This window comes from Notechis scutatus, chromosome 5, assembly GCF_049901735.1.
Source record: "Notechis scutatus isolate UNSWTSFEM ecotype Mainland chromosome 5, rNotScu1.2, whole genome shotgun sequence".
Taxonomy (NCBI): Eukaryota; Metazoa; Chordata; class Lepidosauria; order Squamata; family Elapidae; genus Notechis; species Notechis scutatus.
The window spans coordinates 68,915,831-68,928,279 of NC_142013.1; the positions used below are offsets into that span (position 1 = coordinate 68,915,831).

At 42.1% G+C, this 12,449-nt stretch overlaps 1 protein-coding gene across 6 annotated transcripts in view; it reads right to left on the reverse strand.

The window, feature by feature from the left end:
- CNKSR2 (connector enhancer of kinase suppressor of Ras 2) overlaps positions 1 to 12,449 on the reverse strand; it is a 264,189-nt gene that overhangs the window by 77,466 nt on the left and 174,274 nt on the right. For all 6 annotated transcript variants that reach the window (XM_087966919.1, XM_087966922.1, XM_087966920.1 and 3 more), the window contains one exon: positions 6,449 to 6,516. In XM_087966919.1, coding sequence (XP_087823045.1) covers positions 6,449 to 6,516 — 68 coding nt within the window. The remainder of the gene's footprint in view (positions 1 to 6,448; positions 6,517 to 12,449) is intronic.

Genomic DNA, 12,449 nt, shown 5'->3' on the forward strand with positions numbered 1-12,449 from the left:
AAACTGGACAATGGAATGCCAAACAACCTTTGAGAAACTTAACAGACCGTTTGCTGTTGAGCTGGTCCTAAAGCACCCCAACCCCGAGGAAACATTCATTATCCAGGCAGATGCCAGCGATGTAGCAGTGAGGGCCGTTCTCCTCCAAAAGAACAAAGAGGGGAAATTGCAACCATGTACCTACACATTCCAAAAATTGAATGAGACTGAGGCATTGGGCAGTAAGGGAGAAAGAAGCCTTCACAGTAGCTGCACAGTGGCTCTGTTGTTGGCATGGAGACAGTTCTTAAAGGGCAGTAAAATCCCTTTCAAAGTACAGACTGGCCACAAAAATCTAGTGGCATTGAAAACCTCCTGCAAACTTTCCCCGCAGCAAATACAGTGGCCCAGTACTTAAATAAGTTTGAATTCACATTGAAGTACAATCTAGGGCTGGGAGAAATTCCTGATACACTGTCCCACATGCCCCAATACATAAGTGCCTGAGAGGAAGTTGTAATATTATTGCAGCTGGCAGTGCAAGTAGCCACTTGGCAGCAGCAGAAGAAGAAAATCTCAACACTGACCCAACAGCTGAAAAAAGAACTACAAACAGACACATGGTTCGGGGTCCACTGAGGGGAGTTGATCGGGGAATTGGCTTGGAAAGGGGACGAATTGTATGTTCCCGAAAAACTGCAGACACTAGTTTTCCAATGCAGCCACAACACTAAGCAAGCTGGTCACTTTTGGTTCCTAAAAACCTCACCAAATGGCAATTCTGGTGGCCAAGCATGAAAAAGGACATAGAGAGCTATGTAAAAAGTTGCACTATATGTGCTTTCATGAAGCAGAGACCAGGAAAGGCTCCAGGACTGCAACAGCAAGTGGCCATGGGAAGAAATAGCTATGGACTTTATAGTAGAACTCCCAGAAAGTTCTGTTACCTGGACTGTAGTTGACCTGTTCTTCAAGCAAGCTCTCTTTGTAGCTTGCTCGAGCCTCCCTTCAGCCCAGAAGTTAGCCAGGATGTTCCTGCAGCAGATCTATCAATTGCATAGAGTGCCAAAATGCATTATCTAGGACAGAGGGGTCCAATTTACAGCCAAATTCTGGTGGTAATTGTTAAAGTAATTCCCTGTTAGGAGAATGAGTAAAATGTAGGTTTTTACTTCCAGTAAACGGTTAAGCAAAGTCCAACAAGCAGTTCAAGACATACACAGTTAAAGCAGTCAGTTTTCAGTCCAGGGATAATCCAAATCAAAGTCCAGTATCATAAACAGTTCAGTAAATAGACTCACATCAAATCCAAGAAGATCAGCAACAGTCAATAGGGAAATGCAGGAACGGCAACACTCTCAACAACAGGACTAAACAACCCAGGTTTCTGGTTCCATCTTATGGCCGTTTGAGGAACCACATCCAATTACAATTTTAGCATTCCCTTAAAGAGACAGTATTAAAATGTCTCTCCTGATTTATATATTTCCAGCCCAACTGGTTAGGTGACTTACATTCCTAACAGTAATTCATAAGGCTATTTAATAGGGTCCTCCCAGGGCTCAGTTTTGCATTCCATCTGAGCACAAACAGGGCTGTGGTACACAATGGTGGAGCAGTACATACAGTGCTATATCAAGTATCAGCAATCAAACTGGGCAGAATTCCTGCCATTCACTGAAGCTGCATACAACAATGCAGTGCATAGTAGTACTGGACCTACCCCTTTTATAATAGCTATGGGTGGAATTTGTACCTATGCCAGAGTACCCAAGAGAACCTCCCTCATTAGTAATCCTAACGGAGTGAGTAGATTTTCTCCAGAATGCATGTGACAATGTAAAAAAGGCCCTAGCTAGAGCAACAGAGAGTCAGAAAAAGCAAGCCAATAAGAAATGGACTCCCCAAGGGGATTTCTCATAGGAGACAAGATATATCTGTCCATGATGTAAAAGCTGAGACTACCTAGCAGGAAATTGGATCCCAAATACATAGGGCCCTTTCCCATAGTGAAGATGATCAACCTGGTCACAGTAAAATTAACCTCTTCAGGGAAATCAACCCACAGAAAAAGTCCCTCCTAGGAGAGCTGTGGCCAGACAGCCTCTGACCAGACCTGCTGAAGCTGCTCCTACCTGAACCACAAGAATGATAAAGTGCTATCGTTGTGGCCAGGATGGCCATAGAGCAGCCGACTGATTTGCTCCTGCACCTGTTCCACAAGCTCCACAACCAAGGCCTAGTACAGCCACCAGGGGTTGAAAAAATTCAAGGAAGCCTCCAGATACTAGCTGGTTTGCTAGACACACCGTAGAAGGTCCCCTCCATGCAGAAGGGAGCAATTAACTTCTGACCTGAGAAATTCTCCCTAGAGAAGCAGATGAAGAAGACAACCCTATGATGACTGTTGTCATCACACCTTTTACAGTCAAAGTGAAGTTAGTGGTGCCTGACACAGGAGAGGTGGGGGAGATAGAAGCTGTAATAGATACCAGGTGTTCTGGATGCCTTATTGGCCTCCCCATCATTGAACAATTAGGAATAAAAACTAAAAACCTGAAATGCCCCATCAGGTTTGAATAAGTAGATGGGACTTTAAATGGGGGAGTCCCAGCCACCCAAATGGCAGAGTTAATTAAATTAGAGATGGGCAAACACCGTGAGCTCATACGTTTTGTAGTGGCTCCAAAGATGTCAGAATCTGTCATATTGGGACTTGCTTGGCTGGATAAATGGGCCCCTACCATCAAGTGGGAGAACAGATACCAAAAAATCATAATTGGGGTTGGCCCACTGCCCCCTTTCTCCCACAAAGAAACTGCCACCCAACAAAGATCCCCAACCTGAAGCAGCAGCCACCGCTTCAGACTCTCCTCCAGGTGCGCCCCAAGTCCCCAAACAATGCAGGGACTTGGCTGAGGTGTTGAGTGAAGAGGAATGCAATGTTTATCTCCCCATCGAGCCACTGATTGTGCCATAGAATTAGAACCCAGGGCAAAACTGCCAAAACCAAAGATGTATTCCATGACACCAGCTGAAATAATTGAGTTGAGAAAATACATCAATAACAATTTAGGCAGAGGTTTCATTGGACCTGCCAAATCTAGGTTGGCTGCCCCAGTACTGTTCAAAGAAAAAAAAAAGATGGCAGCTTAAGATTATGTGTGGATTTTAGGGGTGTGAATGTGGTATGCATAAAAAACATGTACCCCCTCCCCCTCATGAAGGACTTATTAAATCACCTGTCTAAAGGCAAAGTCTTCACCAAACTAGATCTGAGAGAAATTTACTACAGAGTCTGCATAAAGGAGGGAGAAGAATGGAAAACTGCTTTCAACTGCCCTCTGGGTAGTTTCCAATTCTGAGTCATGCCTTTCGGACTCCAGGGCCACCCTGCAGTGTTTATGCAACTCATCAATGAAGTCTTACATCCGCACCTATACAAAGGGGTCCTCATCTACCTGAATGACATTCTTATATTCAGCGAAACCATCGAACATGTCAAATTGGTCAGACAAGTGCTGAAAAAACTTTTAGCTGCCAAGTTATATGTAAAGCTGTCAAAATGCGAATTCCACAAGGAGTCACTGGATTACCTAGGCTACCGTGTATCCAACCAGGGAATTGAGATGGACCTTGGAAAAGTGACAGTGGTGCTAGACTGGCAACCCCCCAAAACACGTAAACAACTTCAAAGCTTTTTGGGTTTTGTCAATGTCTATAGACAATTTATTCATTCTTTTGCCGAGGCTGCCCTCCCTTTAACAGAGTTATTGGAAACTAGGCCTTCCCCGACCAAATCGAAGCCCAATCAACCTCTTGCTTGGACAATGGACTATCAGAAATCTTTTGAAACTTTAAAACGCCTATTTGCCAGTGAGCTTATTCTCCAGCACCCAGACCCGATCAGACTTTTCATAGTCCAAGTTGACGCTAGTTATGTGGCTTTCATGGCCATTCTTCTCCAAAAGGACTCAGAACTGGCTAATGCCTTGCGCTTATGTGTCCAAAAAGTTGACAGACACAGAACGTAGATGGGTGGTTTGGGAAAAAGAAGTGTTTGCAGTGCGATGGGCTTTACTGTCTTGGAGGCATTTCCTGGAAGAAATCATTTGAGGTATAGATTGATCACAAGAACCTCGAGGCTCTAAAGACACCTAGGAAGCTATCACTTAAACAAACCTACTGAGGTCAATACTTCAAGTGCTTCAACTTTAACATGAAATATATCCCAGGAGGGAAAAACATACTGGCGGATGCCCTGTCGAGAAAACCTCAATTTGACAGTCGCCGAGAGGAAGTAGTGCAAACTATGATATCAGAAGCCCAACCAGTAGGCCAAGTAACCACCCGAGGCCAAGCCAACCGCAGCCCCAGATGCCTAGAAGACAAATCGACAACTAAGTTGAAAGCAGCCCTTTTGACCGATCCCTGGTTTGTTGAGCATCAAACCGATTTGACAATGAACGAGGGATTGGCTTGGAAAGAGGCAAAAATTTGCGTACCCAATACACTAAGACTAATAGTACTAAAGCATAGCCATGACTCGCGGTTGGGGGGACACTTTGGTTTCTTAAAAACCCTGCATTTAGTTAGGAGACAGTTCTGGTAGCCAAAAATGAAACCTGATGTCGAAGACTATGTGAAAAGCTGCTCAATTTGTGCCATGATGAATCACAGAAATGGAAAAACCCCTGGCCTCCTTCAACAAGTAGCTGAACCAACGAAGCCGTGGGAAGAAATTGCAGTGGATTTTATCGGAGACTGGAGGAAATACAGTGATTTGGACTGTTACCAACTTATTCTCTAAGCAAGCCCACTTTACAGCCTGTAATGGACTACCTTCAGGTAAAAAACTTGCAAAACTGTTCGTGAAGCATATCTATAGGCTCCACGGAGTACCTCATAGAGTAATCTCGGACCGAGGTGTACAGTTTACCGTTTAGTTCTGGAGGGAATTTTTAAAGTCCATTGGGTTATCCCTCAGCATTCCATCCTGCATGCAACGGGGCAGCAGAGAGAACGAACGCCATGGTGGAACAATATATTAGATGCTATGTAAATTATCAGGAGAACTGGGCAGAGCTGTTGCCATTTGCAGAAGTTGCTTACAATAATGCAGTACATAGCAGCACAGGCTTGATTCCATTCCAAATCAACAGCAGCATGGAATTTGTCCCTATGCCGGAATTACCCAATTAACATAGGAATTACCTATGCCGGAATTATCTAACATCAATGTCTTTAATGGAATGGATGGATTCATTAAAGAAAGATTGGGAGGATACAAAAAAAAGCTTTGTCTGAAGCTGCTGAGGAATATAAAAAACAGGCAGACAAACATAGATCCCTCCAACCACATTTAAAGTAGGAGACAAAGTGTTTTTGTCAACTAAATATCTCAAATTGAAACTTCCCAGTCGGAAGTTGGACCCTAAATTCTTAGGTCCATTCCCTATATCAAAAATAATCAATCCAGTCACAGTCCAATTCAGTCTCCCCCAGCTATTGGGGAAAATACAGCCAGTGTTTCATAGTAGTTTATTGAAACCAGCTGTAGGGTCAAATTTAAGGCCGATACCAACAGCTCCTCCCAAACTCTTTATCGTACAGGGTGAGACACATTATGAAATCAAGAAAATCCTCGATTCTAGGAGGGAGATTACAATATTTGGTATTATGGAAAGGTTACCCTTTGGCAGATGCTACTTGGGTAAAAAATTGGGATGTACATGCAGATAGATTGTTTAACCAATTCCAAAATGAATTCCCTAACAAACCAAAGGGTGCACCTGGGGGGGGGGAGGATTAAGGGCATTGCATTAACCTCTGGTTGTAATTTCTTTATTATCTCTTTTAGGAGGCAAATTTTTCAAGGGGGGACGCCTGTCAGTTTTGGAAGGCATATTCCATGCTGCCACATAGCCTGGGAGAGTGGAAGGGGGGTGATTTCAATTAAGTAGCTCTATGTAGACAAAATAAAATTATTTTGTTAGTTCAAGGTAATTTAGTATGGCGCAGGATGAAATTAGCATCTTACTTTTGAACGGATCGTGATTGGGTCATGTGATGTGATGATGACCAAGGGGGGATGGATTTGTAGTTTGAGAAATTGTGGAAATCTGAAAAAACTTTTAGATTCGGGTTTCCACATATGTGCCAGGTGCTATTCTAATAAAGGTACTTTTGAGATATGTTTGTCTGGGAGTTACTGATTGGAATGGAGGTTTGCTGGAACACTGACTGCTTGCTTGGGTTTGTCTGCTGAAATGTTGACACATGCACTGAAAATGAATTTGAATTGTATAATACTAATACTATAATACTATATTATACTAATATTAGTATAATACTAATGTGTCTGAGTGTGAAGGAATATTATTAAGAAATACTATAATGCATTTTCTAAAATAATAGTTCATTTTCATTAGGAGGTAAACGGAAGTAGTTAAAGCAATTAACTTTTTACCTTGTTCTTGTTTGATCCTTTCCCTTTCTGCATATCCAGCAGCAAGCATATTAATTCTGTTCAACCACCTGAAATAACATGTTTATTGAATTACTGACATGACTGATGCATTTATAGGACATTTATTAAAACTATAAAACATCTGGATAAGATCAAGACAGCAAAGTTCCTTGCTAATTTTATAATTAGGTCTTCAATAAGTTAAACTTTAAAAAATGTTTTAAGATATTGAAAGCTTCTATAAATTGATTTTTATAGATGTTAAATTATCTAAACTATTGCTCATCATACCAACAAGAAGTTTAAATATGAAGTGGTTTTGTATGTTCTTTTTAATGCTAAAGTTCATGAATCAAGTACTAAAACAACACAGATATAATTGAGGGCATTAAACAGGGAAAGATAAGGAATCCCCTTCTATGTTAAATGATTTAACTTCTCTATGAAGCATGAACTGAAGCAATACTGATGGTACTGACAGATATAACAAGTCTATTACTCTAACCTGCATATTTTGGTGATATCATTATCCAGAAACTACAATTAAATAAGGTTCTAAGCACCCAATACTTCTGTCAACAAGACAGTCATATGTAGTAAAATTGGACCTCTTTTTATATAAATTTGTCAGGATTATCAACTTACTATTATTATGAGATTTCTATTCTGCTTTGAGACAGAGACAGACAGGAAGAGAGAGCGGGGAGGGGAGGAGGGGGGAGAGAGAACTCAAGGTAGTGAAGATACTTAATATTTCTGCTTCTATATTCCTCACAACAATCATCCTGTGAAGTGGGTTGGGTTAAGAAAGAGTGATTGGTCAAAGTCACCCAATTCATTATTTCATGCCTGTAAAGGTCTAGAACTCAGTTTCCAGTTTCTAACCCAGCAACTTACATTCTATTTGTGACATGTCATAGAAAATTAAAGTAACAATATCACCAACATTTCTGCCGCATTCTATGTCCTTCTAACAGTAATATTTTTGCCTTTCTTGTAGACATTTTACATAGAAATACTATAATAGAACAGTTTCAGAAATGAAAGGTAAGTCTTACTCCATTTTGCCATGAAAGAAGAAAGTGGATCCTATTGGTTAAGCTGATTCATAATCATGAATGGAAACCTACAGAAGACTAGACAACTTCTATAGGTAAAAAAAATGACAATGCAACAAAATTTTGTGGTTTTTTTTTCCTGCCAAGGTATACAACAATGTGTCCATAGACGCTTACCTTGACATCTGTTAGTTTTTATACCATGGTTATTTTTTAAACACTATTTTAAACAAACTACAAAAATAAAATAGCAAGCTTGCATGCTGCAAAACAAAAAAGGCAGACTCCATCGTAATTTTTCCAGATTATATCAGGATCTTAGGTAAGCCCAAATAATTTGCTCAGCTGTTCAAAAAAAGAAAGAAAAGAAACTAGACTAAGATAATAAGGAAAGGGGAGGGCTAAAACAACTTGTGAGTAGTGAATACATCAGTGTGCTTCCTCGTAAATGTTTTATGACAAATATAGCTTCCAGCCCTTTGTGAAGCATCACATGAAAGCCACTGTGTAAAAGTGTGTTGTAGATAACCTCAAAGATGCCTTGGAACAAACACGTGGCAACAAGTTACAAAAACAAGCATTTTAAAAACATTTTTAAAAGAGAAAATGTGAGAAAGAAACAGAAAACTAAAGCAAGAGTCGGTAGGGGAATAGGCAGGTGGGTAGGGAAATAAGCAGGCGTTCAAGATTCTGTTACTATAACCTCCAGCAGTAAATAAAATTCCAGTGAAACTTGTGGAGTCTGATTTGATCCATCTTGAAGAGCTAACATACTTATATATTTTCATAGGCAAAACAAAATGGAATAAAGCAAACTATACAAAAAAAGACAATCTGAATTTTAGAATGAACCTATTTCTTTAAATTTGGTAGGCTTCATATCCATAGTGTATACTATGCATTTATTTTTCTATCCATCCATCCATCCTGTAATCTTGCTAGGAGTTTTACCAGTGATTACATTCCAAGAAGAGTAGAAAGATATTTAAACAATACTTGAAAAGGCAGTGTAACCCTCTTTTTCATAATCTGAGATTTTTAATATGATGTGATATACATTATTTTTATTATTGTTTCATAATAAATTAGTGGTACAGAGAACCACTAAGGACAATATTATTAATAAGAGTAATTTGTAATAATATTTTAACCATGCAGAGTAAAATATACTATACATTATAAAAGTTGATTTCATTTCACTAATATCTTCCATTTGAAAGACATAATCTGGCTAAGAAGGGGAAAATACATTTGTTGGAAGACAAAATGATCTGATTATATTGGAACATATTGAACTATGCTACAAGTTTTAGCAGTACATAGTAGAATTTGGATCCACCCACATTCTTGATTTAATGTCAGGGAGTGAGCTACATGTAATACAACATCATCAGTACAGAAGAAAATAGGGTAGTTACTGTACAGACTGCACAATATGGTTTCCAAACTACGGCATATGTGCCAAGCATGCTGGTCTGTCTAATTAGACTTTTTTGAAATAATAAATAATGGTTCTCTGCAAACCATCCTATATGAGCACCGTTACCAGCATTACTCTAATTATATCACATTAAGGAGTATTCAAGTTTAGCATTTAAGAGGTCACACATTTGAAAAGTATTCATAATAGATGAAGCATGGATAATAATTAACATTAATTTAAAGCTTTTTCTTACTAACATTATGTTAACTACAAAAACATTAGAAATCAGTCTATAAAATCTCTGAACTCAGCCCTTTTGGATTTCCTCCAGCTGGAAAATTATACAGGTAGTCCTTAACTTACAACATTTCATTTCATTTCATTTATTTATTTAATATATTGCCGCCTATTCACCCATGGCGACTTGAGGCGGCTTACAGAATGTAAACTATATTAAAAACAACAACAATAAAAACTAACAAAAATAATCAAATAAATTAATAAAATACAATAGAACAAAATCTGGAAAAAAAATAACTCCCACCCACCCCCTCCCCACCAACAGCAGATCACACAAGTCATTTGATGGGCTCCATCCCACTCTGGGTTCCCCAGCCCCACTGGCAGAACCAGGTCTTCAGTGCCTTCTGGAAGAGTATTAGAGAGGGGGCCATTCTAATCTCTGGGGGAATGATGTTACAGAGAGAGGGAGCCACCATGGAGAAGGCCCTTCTTCTGGGTCTCACCAGGTGTATCTCCCTCAGGGATGGGACCCACCGCATTCTCTGCCTCCCTACTCTGATGGGTCAGGTAGATGTGACCGGCAAGAGAGAGTCCCTCAGATAACCTGGTCCCAAGCCATGAAGGGCTTTAAAGGTGACAACCAGCACCTTGAATTGCACCCGGAAGCAAATAGGCAACCAATGCAGTTCCTGCCGGAGAGGTGAAAATGTGCACACCAGGGTCTGCACAAAACCATGCAGGCTGCTGCATTTTGCACCAACTGGAGCTTCCGGATGTTCTTCAAGGGCAACCCCATGTAGAGCGTGTTGCAATAATCAAGACAGGAAGTGACTAGAACATGAATGACTGTGAGTAGTGACCGTTGGTCCAGGAAAGGGTGCAACTGGTGCACAACCCGCAGTTACGCAAAGGCCCTCCTGGCCACGACTGCCACCTGCTCTTCGAGCAGGAGTCGCGAGTCCAGGAAAACCCCTAGATTATGCACAGGGTCTGTTTGGGGTAGTGCCACCTCATCCAAGACCAAAGGTGGCAATTCTCCCTGAGCCAACAAATCCCAAATCCAGAGCTTCTTGATCTTGCAAGGGTTTAGTTTCAACCCATTGCTTCCCATCCAGCCCCTAACAGCCTCCAGGCACTGCAAGAGGGAAGACACAGCAACACTTAATTCATCATGGGCCAAGACATACAGCTGAGTATCATCAGCACATTGGTGATACTTCAATCCATGATGACAGATGATCTCATCCAGCAGCTTCATATACATGTTAAACAGGACCGGAAAGCATACCAAGCTCTGAGGAACCCCGTAAAGCAGTGGGCAAGGGCTGGATCTCTCCCCTCCTATCAACACTGACTGAGAGCGGCCGCAGAGGAAGGAAGTGAACCAAGATACCACAAGGCCTCCCACTCCCATCCCCTGAAGCCACCCCAGGAGAATCCCATGGTTAATGGTATCAAAAGTCACCAAGAGGTCAAGTAGAGCAAAGATGAATGCACTACCCCCATCCCGCTCCCACAAGAGATCATCTAAAAGTGCAACCAATGCTGTTTCTGTCCCAAATCCAGGCCTGAATCCTGACTGGTAGGAATCAAGACAATCCGTTTCATCCAGAAACCTTTGGAGCTGCTGCGTGACCACCTTTTCAACAACCTTCCCCAAAAAGGGAAGATTGGAGACAGGTCGGAAATTATCCAACCAGGTAGAGTCCAGCAATGGCTTCTTAAGACGAGAGTGGACCACATCTTCCTTAAAGTGCTGGGGCACTGTCCCCTCCTGTAGGGAAGCATTAATCACTGCCAGAGTCCACTCACCTATCACCTCCTAGGAAGCATTCACAAGCCAGGAGGGACATAGGTCTAAAACACAGGTGCTTGCATGCATACTCCCTAGGATCCTGTCCACTTCCTCAGGAGCAACAGGGTAAAACCGTTCCCAGATAATAAGGCAGGAACCTGCCTCAGGAGCTTTGACTGGACCAGCAACCACACCGGCAACTAACTGGGAATGAAGGTGAGCAATTTTGTCTTCCAGAAAATCCGCAAATTGCTCAGTGTGCCCCTTCAGGTGGACCTCAATCTCCTCCTTCCCCAGGAGGAGTGGCTCATCTTAAAGAGGGTCACTAGGTGATTATCTGCAGATGCAATTAGTGTGGAGAAGTATTTACACTTCGCCACATGAATCACCACAAGGTAGGCCTTAGTAGCAGCTCTTACCCATGTTCGATCAAGTTCATCCTGTCTTCCGCCAGTGGCACTCTAGATGTCTCCTCATGCATTTCATCTCTCTCAGTTCTTCTGTATACCATGGGGCACAGAGAGGTCTATGGGTGAGGAGTGGTCGCAAGGATGCAATCCTATCCAGAGCCTCAGTCACCTTTCTATTTCAAACAGTGACTAGCTAGACTGCATAGTAGATCTGCAGTTATAACCCCCAGCTCCTTCTGGAACCCATCTGGGTCCATTAGTTGACGGGGGTGGACCAATCTAATAGGTCCTGCCACCCTGCGCGCGCGTGTGTGTGTGTGTGTGTGCAGCTTTTGAGAAACTCATTGCCACCAGACTGTGATCCAACCATGACAAGGGGACCAAGGACAGGTCTACCAATTCCAGGTCACATAGACACTGCTCTAACAAGAACACAAAATTGGGTGTGTGACCACTATTATTAGTCGGGCTCTAGATGATCTGGGACAGGCCCATGGAGATCATGGTTTCCATGAAATCTTGGGCTACCTCTGACCCCACCCCCAGAGAAGGCAGGTTGAAATCTCCCAGAACTATAAGCCTGGGGAATTCCACTGTCAGCCCTGCAGTGAGGTCCAGGAGCCCAGGTAGGGAAGCTGCCATGCAGCAGGGAGGCTGGTATAGCAGCAGCAATCCCACCTGATTCCTTGAGCCCAACCTAAGAAAAATGGTCTCACAGCCGGGCACTTGTGGAACAGTGCCTCTGAAGGCTACTAGAGATTCTCTGATAACAACAGTCACACTTCCTCCCCTGTTCTGAGGTCTAGACTGGTGCCATGCTTGATAACCCACTGGGCACATTTCTACAAGGGGAACGCCTCCCTCTGGTCCCAGCCAGGTCTTGGTTATACAAGCCAGATCGGCTTTCTCTTCGAGGATCAAATCGGCAATAATTTTATTGCCAGTTATTGCAGGCTCATCTAACATTTAAAAGCAGCAGTCTAAGACCAGGGCCACCACAGATCTGCTGTGGTGCAGACCAGGAAAATGACTGTTCGAAGTTACAACAGCACTGAAAAAAGTGATTTATGAC